The sequence below is a fragment of the Odontomachus brunneus genome, unplaced genomic scaffold, assembly GCF_010583005.1.
Source record: "Odontomachus brunneus isolate Ranch 3 - 2012 unplaced genomic scaffold, Obru_v1 Obru_scaffold_029, whole genome shotgun sequence".
Classification (NCBI taxonomy): Eukaryota; Metazoa; Arthropoda; class Insecta; order Hymenoptera; family Formicidae; genus Odontomachus; species Odontomachus brunneus.
Genome location: NW_022639479.1, coordinates 1,525,854 through 1,539,349, shown reverse-complemented (window position 1 = coordinate 1,539,349; position 13,496 = coordinate 1,525,854). Strand labels below are relative to the sequence as shown.

At 41.9% G+C, this 13,496-nt stretch overlaps 1 protein-coding gene across 1 annotated transcript in view; it reads left to right on the top strand.

The window, feature by feature from the left end:
* Window positions 1-12,831, top strand: part of LOC116843019 (transcription factor SUM-1) — a 42,474-nt gene extending 29,643 nt beyond the window's left edge. Inside the window, exon 5 of the mRNA XM_032812990.1 lies at window positions 11,051-12,831. Coding sequence (XP_032668881.1) covers window positions 11,051-11,181 — 131 coding nt within the window. The 3' untranslated portion in view covers window positions 11,182-12,831. The remainder of the gene's footprint in view (window positions 1-11,050) is intronic.
* Window positions 12,832-13,496: the final 665 nt, after the last annotated feature.

Below are 13,496 nucleotides of genomic sequence, written 5' to 3'. Positions count from 1 at the left end.
TTTTTTTTTTTTTTTTTTTTTTTTTTTACTAATGAGTGGTTCATACGTCTTTCTTTTCACATAGAGTGAAACAGATCCGAGCCTTATGGGCGTCTAAAATTAATTAGAAGACAGCTTTTATTTTCTACTATTTGCGCTATTTTTTACTAATTGTGTTTTTGTTTACGGATTTTTTAAGGATTAAGCTTATTAATAAGTATCTTCAAAGAGAAGAAAATTGACTACGCTTAACTTTTTGAACGATTACGAGGAGTTTCAGTGCTATCTATACCTCTCGAATTATGTATCAAATTTTCATTATTTTTTTTTTAAAGATATTCCATGTGGGTTGGGTCATTCTTGCATAACTATGATCAATTTGTATCGGTCACCACTTTAGGAGCTGTGTTTCGAGTATCACCATTGTATTTGATTCAAACAGAGTCAGCGAAAAGATGAAATTTATCAGTAATGTAATATGGGTTTGCAGGAAATAAAGCAACTTGCAACCAGATTCTTATTTTCTTTTTGGGCGACAGAATATATTCCTTTTAATTTGAGAAGAATTATCTTGAAGCCACAAATATATAAGAGAATCTCACTAAGAGTGAGATTATATTCGTCTAGCTGCATTAATTTGTGGATATTCAGAAGAGATGTGACATTTATTGGAGAGTTCTGTTGCAAACGAATACTTTCGTCGTTCCACTATATTTCCTCATGTCATTTTCTCTATTGTTTACATAGAGCCAATTTCTCTGATTCTCTCACTAACAACCTTCATTCATAGATATTCAAAAGAAAATAACATTTCTCGGAGAATTTCCCCGTAAACAACTGAGCTGAGATATTGTTCCCTTTGAGAGAAAGCTGATTTCAAAACTGACTTGACTTTATTACAATCGTATATAATGTAATCGCAGCATAATCAGTACGTCGCGTTGAACGTTGCACGCGGAATATGAAGCACGTGAGTAACGTCCCCGCGCGGGCGGTTTCGTTTCTCTCCGCACACATTCTATCCCATGAATCACGGCGGCAACGAACAGCCGGTCGCGACCGCGCGTCCGAACTATTTCCATCGGCTTTATTAAATCCAACGTTCCATAAAACAAAGTCGTCAATTAGAGAAGCCGAAGGCACGCGCGCACGTCGGGAGAGCGATTACGTGTCGGTCGCGCTTCGGCGTGTCGGTCGAGCGAGCGTTAAGCGCGAACGCTCGATTACGTAAACAGCGGGCCCGCTAATCCACCCTGATTAAGACAAATGCATTTTCGCGCGAGAGCGAGTCGCACATCCGAGCCGATTCCGTCCCGACCCGACGTCGCCGGGACCCTTGACCCGATCCGCACCTGCCGACGAACGCCGCGCGGTGCCGATAAATCGCGGACGCGTGGGCGCGAATCTTCGGGCCGGGCGCGCAGGAGCGTATCGTCGAGATCGGCTGGATATGAAGCTGCCGGTAAGAGCTGACGGCGATTCCCTCGTTACGTCGTGGCCGCGGCCCGTAATTTACGATTGCGCTAGAACGCGTCGCGTCGTACACGCGCGAACCCTATCTATACCGGCCGCGACTAACGCTGCCAAGCAACTTAGCGAAGCGTGTCCCACTAGCTAGCGCGGTGGAGCCTGATTATTTTAATTGATGCGCCGCCGTTACGTCCCATTTAGTGGCCGTTATTCGAAAACAGCCGACGTCTCCGCGAGCGTGCGCGCGAACGTGTCTTCGCGAGTCCTCGCGAGATGCGGGAAAAGTCGTCGCGACTTCGCCGTCGCGGCACCGGACGGGGTTGAACGTGATGGCGGGTGAAATGTAAGTCTGGCACCGGCGTGGAGCGCGGGTATTGTTATTATTCTGTTGAGCGTTGAGACGCGCGTTGAGTGGAAATATCATGTCGCGAAGAAATATTTGAAAGAAAATATTTGCATTTGTAGGACATAAAGTTTATTTGATCGAAATCAACTTTAATATAAACAAATAAATACCGAGAGAGAGAGAGAGAGAGAGAGAGTAATATTTTAATTAAATATTTAAATTTAAACAAATAAATCGAAATTTCACCAAAGTTTCGGTGAAATAAACTTTGTATTTCACGAATAAACTTACGAGTATTGTTTTTCTCAGAGGCTTGCAAAATTTCGTTGGACTTCTAGTCCTATTTTTGGTTAGTGACAACGAAAAATGCACCATTTCTACAATCAAAATCTCTGCAATCTTTATTCATCACTTCTTGCCATCTTTCAGATGTCTGAGACCATAAAATATCTCATTTTTCGAATGATGTTTGATTAAATGAAATGTGATTTAAAGAATTTTTGCAAAAACTCTTCCAAATTGTTAATATATTGACTGCCAAATATGCGTTATCCATGATTGGCGTGCGAAAAGATTTTTTCTTTCATGCGCCAACTGTGAGTTAATTAGCGTAGATTTTTTGTATGTATGTATGTGTATTTGTGTGTGTGTGTGTGTGTGAGAGAGAGAGATCTGCTGAATAATAAACATAATTAATTAGCATATTTAAATAACACGCTGGTTTTTAAACGACGTCGAAAAATAGTTCTCCAACATCAGTAAACATGTTAATTACGAACGTCAACTCTGTTTACTCGGCTTGAAATCGAAACGCGAGATTTAACACACGATTACGTCGCGTGAAGATCGATTCGCGCCTATCGGTGCGAAAAATTTGTAAATTGGTTATTCATAAAAAATTATCACTCTTTTCATCATCGTGATCACGACGAGATCATATACTTGGCACTAGAGTTTTTTTTCGGGAAAATAAGCTATTATTCACAAGAGGGAGATGAAGGAGAAATACGAGGGGCTCTTTAAAACAATATCATTTTCAAATAACGATAACTAGTCACTTTCGAAATTTCCTCAATTCTGAAAATATTATTGATGAATTTTGAAACTTTCTTGAAAATCTTGTTTCCACAAAGAAGTTCCGGGACGTCGTTTCGACGTGTTCTACCGGAGAAAATACTCCGTTTGGTACGTGTAAAGCCGCGATGTGAATCGCGGAGAAGCGACGACGCCTCGTCTCTAATGCGCTTCCCTTGCGCGCGTGTCGTCCGATTTGGATGCACGGTATGCGAGGTGTAGGGCACAAGTTTACTCTGCTTGATGATCAAACGACTTGTTGAAGCGCTCAAAGGAACGTATGTCGAGCGCCTACATGCCCTCGCAAATTACACCGCTGTCAAGGTAATAAGTGATTGTTGCTCGCTGATGAGTCGCCAACTTGATGCGTGTTTACAATGCCGAGTGCCGAACATCATACCATCTCGATTCCGAGAGAATCGATCTATGACGAAAGATCGTTTGGGAATTTTGTAACAACATTTTCATTTCGCAGGCACGTTTCTTCTCCTCGTAATTCGTAGCGACTTGAATCTTTTATTTTCATCGCTTTTTTATGGGTCCTAGCGCCATTAGTTTTTGATCCCGGGGCGTACCGAGCTTTTCTGCAATGTTAATTCCGAAAAAACACACCGGCGAATTTCTTGTTGCGAGACGAGACTGGATGGGACGAGTCGTGAGCGAGTCATGAGCTGTGTGTTTCAACTGCTCTTATTAAATCCAATTTACAAATCGCGGAAATTGGCGAACAGCTCGAATTGACTTATGCGAAATTCTCCACCAGACTCCACCAGCGTGCGTGCACGCGTGCGACAAGTTATCTCGAAAAATACCCGCGCTTTCGTCGGGAGAGGATAAGAAAATGCAAGCCACCGCCACTGGAGTGCCATATATTGCCACGGTACATTAGTATGACGCATCGTCGCCGGAGTCCTCGGCGTGGTGGAACGCGAATTTAAGCGCGGACGAAGCTGCAGCCAAGGTACATACTCCGTTGCACCAGGAATCCGCTAATGTATCCGGAAAACGTCATTTCCCCGCGCGCGCTCCGTCAATAAAGGAATAAAGGAATAAACGGTGAGGCACGCGCACCCCTTTTTTTTTTTGCCGTCTCTGCCTTTGGCGCGGCGCTTTATGGCTCCTCCGACGTTTTACACGTGGGGATCGTCCGTCACGCGTTCGTCCGGTCGCGACTAATGGCCTCTCGCGGTGTCGATACAATTTTCGCGCGTTCAGATAAAGGGAAAAAATATGTCTCTAAAATTCACATGTCATACACATCTATAATATTCGGATGTCAACGGCGAGCGTGGACGACGCCTTTTCGAGGTCCGCGCGTGATCGATACGCGAACCGATCTTGCGCACCGAGTCCTCCCCGAGTCCGCCGCGCGATCCTCCATTTAGAACACCGGATGGTTAGAACAGCGAGTAAATTGAGACGACTTAATTGCATTTTCATCTTCAAAGACGTGTCCTAGACGATTTGCTGAATCCGCTCGCGCGGACCTCCTCCAACGACACAACGGACCTTTGATTCCTGCTCATTAGCGAGAAACGCATCGGTGACTCCGAACCTCTCGGGACAAGGGACGCACTAAACTCGCGCCCGCTCGCCGCAGCGTTACCCCGGACATTTTTCTTAAAAGAAAGCCGACCAGCAACGGCGTTTAGCCTTCGCACCCGAAATTATTCCACGTGGGCGAAGCGTATTTCGACGATATATGCACAGCCGGCCAAAATAGGATCAATTAGCGCGAGGTGTCTTCGCGGCTGTGTGTACTCAGTGTCAGCGAAAACGAAAAAAAAATAAACCACATAAGAAGCTCTAATGTACACGATCTGAGTAAGAGAAAGAGGGAGATAGGCTTACAAGAGGGAGAGGCTTACAAGAGTCGCACATTGGTTATTAGTGCGAATAATTTTAATTAATGAGATGATAATAACGTGGTTTGACGGTGTCAATGCACGTACTGAATACTTTTCCAGCTTAATGTACGCGGTTAATCAATCTTCCACGTCAAATCGATCTTGTGTCCCAATTATTAGTACTAATTAATTCCTATCTTCTAATTGAACCCTATTCCAATGATGCATTTACTCAATAGTGCATTTTTTAAATTTATTTATAAAGTTGCGAAAAATATTGCTTCAGACAGGTGAAAAAAATCGTTAACGTCGTATGAATCCGCGATTGTATTTATGCCTGCGCTGAGAAAAAAATACTTAAAAATTTATTTAAGAGATATAAGGCTTATTTTTCCATGAAATAAAGCTTATTTCTTTGAAATAAAGTTGATTTTTGTGAAATAAATCTTTACCCTACAAATAAATTTTCATGTATTTTTCTCAGCGCGTACGAGATGATTCCTCGCACTAAGAAAAAAAAATTCTTGAAAATTTATTTGTCAGATATAAAGTTTATTTCACAGAAATAAATTTTACACAAGAAAGTTTTCAAATAGTTTTTCTCAGTGCGCCTAAATATACTAGAAAAAAAAATTTATTTATTGGACGTAAAGAGAATTTATTCATAGAAATAAATTTTAATATTTCACAAATAAATTTTAATATTTCACAAATAAATTTTAATATTCCACAAATAAATTTTCCGATACTTTCTTCTAGAAGGTAAAGGAAAAGTACGAAATGTGGCTTTTCCATCTCTCTCATTCTCTATGTCGCGAATCGACATCGTGAAACTCCATTCCGCTTCCGAGACGCTTCACACGACGTTACACCTTTGGTCGCTCCAATCGTTGCTGTGCAGAGATAACGTACATATATGTGTCGCGATCTCACGTCGAGGGTCTGCGAAGAATGCACTCGACATTTATTTCCTCGATACTGCAACAGCAACGAGTCAACAACATACGTGGCGAGTATCACTTCGGCGAGTCCTACCGATTCGCATACACATGTGCGCCTCCCTGCCGGTGTGTCAACTTATAAACACGTTTTCGCGTTTTCAGATATATGTCCTCGCGTTCCGTCGTCCGTAAGTTGACCGGTTATTTTCGTCGCTCTTACCTAACGTTACGAGGCATTACGACTTAATCCACCGATTTATCGAGTCGATTAGAGTGCCTCGGTACGGGTATGGAGTGAGTGTTTGGGATATATCACCGTCGGAATAATTGAGAAATATTGGATGTCTACCGTCAATCCAATTTCGCTTTATCCCGTTGGAAGAAGGTTAACTTGCTTGTCGATTGTCGCGCACGTTTTCTTCGAACGTCCGTTGACGATGAGTCTCGCTTGCATTCTTTTGGAACCGCATTTTCGCAATGAGAACAATTTCGATTTATTGCTAAGAAAAATTACTCCGCTTTGTTAATAAAATAAACAAGAGCAACATTGAGAAAGAATACATTTGTGTATTACACAATAGGTTGTGGAATATAAAACTTATTTTTGTGTGAAATGAAGCTTGTTTACAAATTTTCTGTTATCATAAATAAATTTTCAAGTATTATTTTCGCAATGTATTCTTAACGAATCAATTAACGAATGTTATAAATAGAGAGAAGAGTGTCCATCCATTTGAACATCTGGCTGCCTATGCGCGCGCCGAGAATCACATCGCGGTGTGGGCATGGCTCGTCAGCCCTGTAAATAATTTACGCCGCCGTCGAAAACTATTCGATGTCGTGATTGCGCGGTACACCGAACGCATCTGGCAAGCAACCTAGGCGGTATATCATCCGCGGAAGTATGACAGCGGGTATCATACGTCCCGCGGTGATTTATAAATAAATACCCGGCTCTTGCCAAACAATCGTTTCGATCGTGATTGATGCTCGGTGCGGCTACTCTCGCGCGCTCATTTTCGCGCATAAGCGAAAACTCCCGTCTGGCTGGCTAAATTGCGACAGAAAGCAGGACGCGTCTCCCGTCGCCCAGTTGCATTCAAAGCATGTGCGCTCAAACGAAAAATCATGTACGATGATTTCTAGAATCTACACTCTCGCGCGCGCAGAGAGTCGTCAATTATCATTTGTCTTTTTGTCACTACGTTAGTCAACAATGTTAATTCGCTAATGCTTCTCTAAGCGAGATTTCACGTCGCTGTTATCATTCTCGCTTCGCGATTTCCACCATTTCCATATCATCGGCCACTGAGCGCACGCTACGTAAAATCCTCTTAGCATTTTCATTATCTTAGCATCTTAGGGCTATGAATATTTATGGCCGCCTCGTCGCTACGCTCTTTTTAATTTTACCAGACACTACAAACAGCGCGTTATCGCGCACCACTTATCCCCGAGTTTTTTTTCAGGTAATCCTGTACTATGAAAATACATTACACCTACACATAACTTTTCTCATCGGCTATCAATGCGATTAAACACTCCATGCATTATGATGCTTTGCGAGCATTCAAATTGTACTAATTGTATTAAATTTGAGAAAAATTTGATAACATCGTGACTGATTGTATATGGTAATGTGCTTTAATTGTAAACGGTAAATTCATCTTTGTAGTAAGTGGTACTATAGTGTTATGGATAGTAATCTTATGATTTATTCTATTGCCTTTTTTGTTAACAAAATAACAAAGAAATACGGCTAGTTCCGAAAATGATTATAATTTGTAATGGGATCAATTATTCTTCTTCTCCTAGTGTGATTTACAAACCGAACAAATCGCATGAATCATATTGATTTCTTATGAGCATCAATTACCAACAGATCCGCTTGTCGATTAGATACGATGATCGATGCTTTAATAACGAGAAAAATGTCTACAGATACCGGCATGTTGGCTCTCCGCGACCATTGTAACTCAGCGATTTTCACTTCGACAAGTATGTCCCAGTTTTCGATCGCACGAGAGGTTAAATGCCAGAGCACGGAAAATCTATAAACCTAGCTTCTCTCTCTCTCTCTCTCTCTCTCTCTCTCTCTCTCTCTCTCTCTCTCTCTCTCTCTCTCTCTCTCTCGAGCTGACCCTTCTCGGCCCGAATCCTCGGATACTCCGGTACAGCATCCATCGAAACTGCACCTCCCAGGAACCGCATCCACAGTGTGGTCACGAACTCCGCCAGATCTGGAAAACACAGAAAGCAAGTTTTCTGATTGGTAATGTCGATAGACCTCGACGCGTATCACGAGCGCAGAGGCTCGAAAGGACCGAAATAGTTTTCCTCTTAAACAAATGAAAATAAAAAGTGATGGTTCTTCTCAAGATTCTGGAATGTCGACTCACAACACGTCCGCGATCGTAGTACGATGATTTAGTGCGCGAGGAATGTAATACGTTTCATGTACGCTCGATTGACTCAAGACAATCGGGAATTACGGCCGACGTCTCACGATCTGTTTACCTCCGCGCCGACGACTGTTACAATCGCTCGACAGTCGCGTGTATTGTTATTCTTGAGATCACGTGACCTCCACCCGGCGAGACGTGCTCGAGAATATTGTTACGTTATTTATTCAGTGCCTTAATATTCTCTACATATCGTAATATTGACATAACGTATTATTCTGTTTTATTTATAATTCCTCCTTGTCATGAGCCGTCAGGTTGCACAATCTTCGTGACAGCCGCTAACATGATAATAATCCGAGTAAGTGAAGATTTGCATCGAGATAGAAAGAGCTAATTAGCATCTCGAAAAACAGACAATACAATAACACGCCTTTATTAACCCTCAAATGATAAGGTCATTAACGATAACTTCATTCGGTATACAGTCTTCAATTCATTTCATTATGTGAATCTCTGTGATACATCTGCGCCAGAGTCTACTACATTAAGAGAATATTTTTATATAATAAAAAAATTATATTATTATATAATAAAAAAATTTATTCTTGTCATATTGCTGCTTATTTTATCCTAATACAAATTTCAATATGTAGAAAAAAATAAACTCAAAGAATATTCGGATCATATGATATATGACTCACCTTGTTGCTTATTTCCATAATCCACCTTGTCGTTCAAAGACTCAAATATGATAGAAGTGAAAATTGTAATTGTCGACTGGCAATTTTTATAGTCGAATTTTTATTTACGAAGAATCGGTTAATACATTATTTATCGCAGGTTATACACGAGGAACGGACGAATGGCTTCCCGGAACTTTATTCGCGTACAGTCTCTGCGAAATCGATTTTTCTTTAGTTCGGAGTTTGATTAGGAATTCAAGCCTTTCTCGTAGGTCCACATATAATTCTTAGTAACTAAGCTTCCAATTAAATTTCAATTAAAAGTCCGCTAGAACGGTGTTCATTTGAAATTCAATAAAGACGAAAGTTTCGTTACCGATTCCACGCTGAAAACTGTCTCGCTGAGGAGTCGCCGCTTGCGATCGCTCGTTGCCTATGGATTGTCGCTACTTCGGGAATTCTGTTGAATGAACGTATCGACTGCGTCGCTACACGGAAAAAGTAAGTTCGATTGGAATAAGACGGATATTTCTGATAAAATTTGAACGAAACATAAATTCCGCGATTGAAGTTAGCAGTTCAAGTTAACAAGATTTCTGGTTAACTTGAGCAGAATTCTGATCATATTTCCGTCCGTACTTCACTAGAAAATGGTTAATCCAACCAAATTGTTTTTCCCGCTGTAGAAATTCGCAGTTTTGCGAAGATTGCTCGCACAACGACGTTGCCTTGTGCAAAGGATGGATGAAAAGTGCGAAAAGAGTAGGTGGAACTTGCCTGTTTTCGTTTTCGTGTTCATCGGCGCGTGTCGGCGGCATTCGTCGTTCCAACTAATATTATTAGTTTCGTACCGCTCTCGCTCTCTAGATTACGCTTCGCGGATATATCTTCATCCGTATTTTCGTGCCAGCGACACGTCTGTGCAACGCTGGTGGATGTGGGTGGCTAATTAGTCATCGGCGCGCCCGATAATTCGCCCCGAAATCCCACGTCGGCTCGCTACATTCGAATCGTTAAGTCAGAGTACTATTAAATGTTGCGTCCGGATATATACTTTCGACGTTTCTTCCTATGTATTTAGATAATCGATATTTTCCGCGCGCGAATTTTTAAATGTGCACAGTAGAAACAGCACAGTTGGCTCACACATCTAATCACGTCAATCAGATTCAATAGCAAAATGCAGGGCAACTAATTGTATAATTCTGTTTAATTGACTAATTCTCGTTAGTAATGATCGACAATATCCTTTCCGTGCACTGAAAAAAGTCTTTTGTAACAGTTAACAAATGCATTTGGTTAAGCGTTTCAGTGTAACATTTGATAATTAGTTTCAAGTGTGGAGATAATTATCAGATAACCGTCTGACAATAATTACAAAATAACTAGTAATACAAATTTAATTAAATCAGTTAAATTATTTGGTGAATAATATCAAATAATATTTGCTAATAATTACTGAATTTGTCAATATTTACCAAATTATTTGTATTTATCTACACGTGCAGTTGAAACTATTTTCACTAAAACATACGGTGATTATACGGTGATTGACATATTATCCTGGCTTCATGGTCATTAGCAAATCTTTTCTTCAGTCTATAAAGTTTATTGTACGTACAAAAATGACAGGAAGTTTAATGGCAAGTCCGTCGAGATGTATCGCGGTGTGGATCTGTTTTCTTTGCTCACGCGAGTGAAAACAATCGCTAGGAACACGATTATTTCTCTTGGAGATCTTTCTCTGTTTCTTTTTTTTGGGGAGAGGGCTGTTTCTCTCTGAATACACGTATATAATTATCCGATTATATCCGAGAGCGTAACACCGGCTTTCACAAGGCTTCCACGAAAGTGGGCGAAAAATACTCGAGTCGAGTTTAAGATGGAAAGACGGAGGCGCGCGTGTTCGGTCGGTGCCAAGAATAACGGCTTCAAAGCCCTTAAGTCGCAGTACATAACTTATGCAAATGCTTTCTCCGCGAGCGAAGGACAACGAAAAATGGAGAAAAAGAGGGAACGCTCTCTCGTTCGGGAGTCGACTCGCAATTCATCCGTATCTGGATACACACGGAGACGGTCAAAGAGCACCTAAAGTTCGCTTAAACGTAGTTTGTACTTCGCGCGTCGCCCTCTCGTGCTCGCAGTTTGCTCTGGAATCGTGCCGATCTCACCGCGCTAAACGCACCGCGAAAATGAAATTTGATTCTGTCGAGTCAACAGGGCGCCGCGCGACACGTTGCCGTTGCTCACTCTTGCTCCCCGTTCAGTCATTTCTCACGTCTGCGGTATTCTTGGTGTGTTCCAGGCTTCGAGCAGGCCGAAGCGTTGTCTTCGCAAAACAACGGCAGCAGCTTGGATTGCCTCAGTATGATCGTGCAGAGTATCAACGGGCCCGTGCAACCGTCCTCCGACAGTCATTACTCGACGCATCATTGAGGTTACACAGTATCGATATTTAATTCTCTCAGAACGGCCTTTTCCGCCCTAGAGCTCTTACGCATGCTGCTCACGATGTCTCGAGTGAATGCATAAATACAGCCAAAGACTCGGTTATTCTCGTTGCCGAATAACCCCGGTGCGTTGCACAGAGAGTTTCAGAAATCGTCGAAAGTGTACTTTTATTGATCCGCGGATGAGAACGACTCGAATGACTGCTATTTCGATGTCGCTGAATCGATAATCACGCGAATATCTAAAATTCATAGTTAAGAACCTCAATCGAGTTCCGGCGATGCAAACTAATCTTAAAGTAAGATTCCAGCTAGAGCCTCTTGAAATACTTCCTCCCTTGGACGGAGACTTGGTTTAAAATATTTTTCTGTCGACGAGCAATGGTTGTTTGCTCGATTTCAGGAAAACAGGGTCAAAATAGACTCTAAACCCAAAGGATTTCTAGTCTAAAAAAGAGGGTGAAGAGAGAATATATTCTACCTCTGAAACTCTGTGTATATCCTGATGTCGGTGTATGCCGGACACATTCGCGCGAATTTTTGTCGAAGCAGGAATTATGGATGTCGTAGGCGATTAACAGGCGCGGAATACTCGACACCGGATGTATGCAAATAGGTTTCCGATCGTTGTCGATAAATCTATGCAAAACACCGGAGAAGCGCCGTAAAATAGCCAAATATTTTGTCTATACCAAAGGAAAATATTTTCAAAGATAATTCTCTGCGAGCGAAGCTTAAGATATTGCAGGCAGAAGGTAATAAGGGAGGATGAGAATTCGCGGCGAGATTGTATTTTTAAACAGATTTCTAATTGATTCTTCCAATGTGAAAATTTGTCATGGGATTGTCGTGTATTATTCGTTGCGATTTTTTTGCAATTATCGCTTTTTAAACGTCGACTAAGTTGAGTCAAGACTCCTGAATGAAATATTCGCGTTAGTGTGTAATGATAATTTCTTGATTAATCGGCAATGATAGTGTCTCGTTTCTTATTCGCGTTCTCAAATAACTCGAGACTTGGCAATTCTATCGTTATCGAACACAATTATGTGCTTAAACATGTCACGGTGCTTGAAGTAAACTTATTCACATGTTCGATACGGACTTCTGTAGAAAATCGATCCTCCTTGATATTTCTAATTTTTGCAATAGTCAACCGTGGCAAGTGTGACACGCGGAACGATGTAGGCGCTGAAAGCATCATCAGTCACGCTGTAATCGTATTTATCTCCAACGACAGAGGGTATATTTCTTTCTTTCCGTGTCGTCGCCATTTTAATCTCTCTCTATTTTACATGGAGCTTTTTCTTGATTATTCGCGACCATCGTCGCGAGGCCACGCGCGCTTACGTCGTTTTGCATCCCCAAGCCCGAAATCACGAGTTCAGACTTTCGACGTGGCGAATGAGCCGTCTGCCTTTCGGAAGTTTTACGAGAGACGCCTGTGTCTCGACACGCTTAACGATTCCCCCGGGAACAAATCGCCAAACTTTTTATGTGCCTGCGAGCGAGCGAGCGAGCGAGCCACCACGTTGGTGTGTTAGCCTTGTTGATACCGCGATGAATGTAAATATGTGGAATGATGAAACAATAAAGTGAGGAGCAACGGAAAAGAGCGAGCAGTCGTGCGTCTACGTTCCTTCTGTTCCTTCGTTTTCGAACCGCGTCGGATCCGCGCTTCTTCGCATACCTTTTAACGAGCAGCCGTCAGATAGCGGCCGAGAGTCATTTATCAGACAGCGGATAATTAATCAGCCGGCTAACCGTCACCGCGCTATTAAAGACCACATATTTTAACGCTACGTCTTGACGGTTACGTACTCATCGTACGTGATTAATGACGTATCGGCACGTTTGCGAGCGCTTAACGCGTGTCTGAACATCTAAACGCTAAACTCTCGGTCAGCCTCATCTGTCAGATTTTTGCGACTTCCCGATCAAGTGCGTAAGCAAATGTGCGAGAACCACAATTTGCGCACGAATGTATCGTTGAGAGCGCTATTATTTGTTTAGTGCATTTTTTAACGGTGCCAATTTTTATATAAAGACCGAGTCGACTAACGTTAGATTGTCTTTGTTGGTTTATTAGAGGAAATCGTGTGAGGTACAAATTGTGTGTTTGAAAGGAATAAATATCGTGGTCTGCCAATCCTTCCAACCACACACATTTATTCTTTATATATTTTTCTCTTTTTCTCTTTCTCGTTCTATCTAATAATCTAACTAGTTAAAACTAACCGGCGTTGCTCAGATTGTCATAAAGTATCAAGGGGATGAAATCAGGGCGAGGGGGTAGGATGT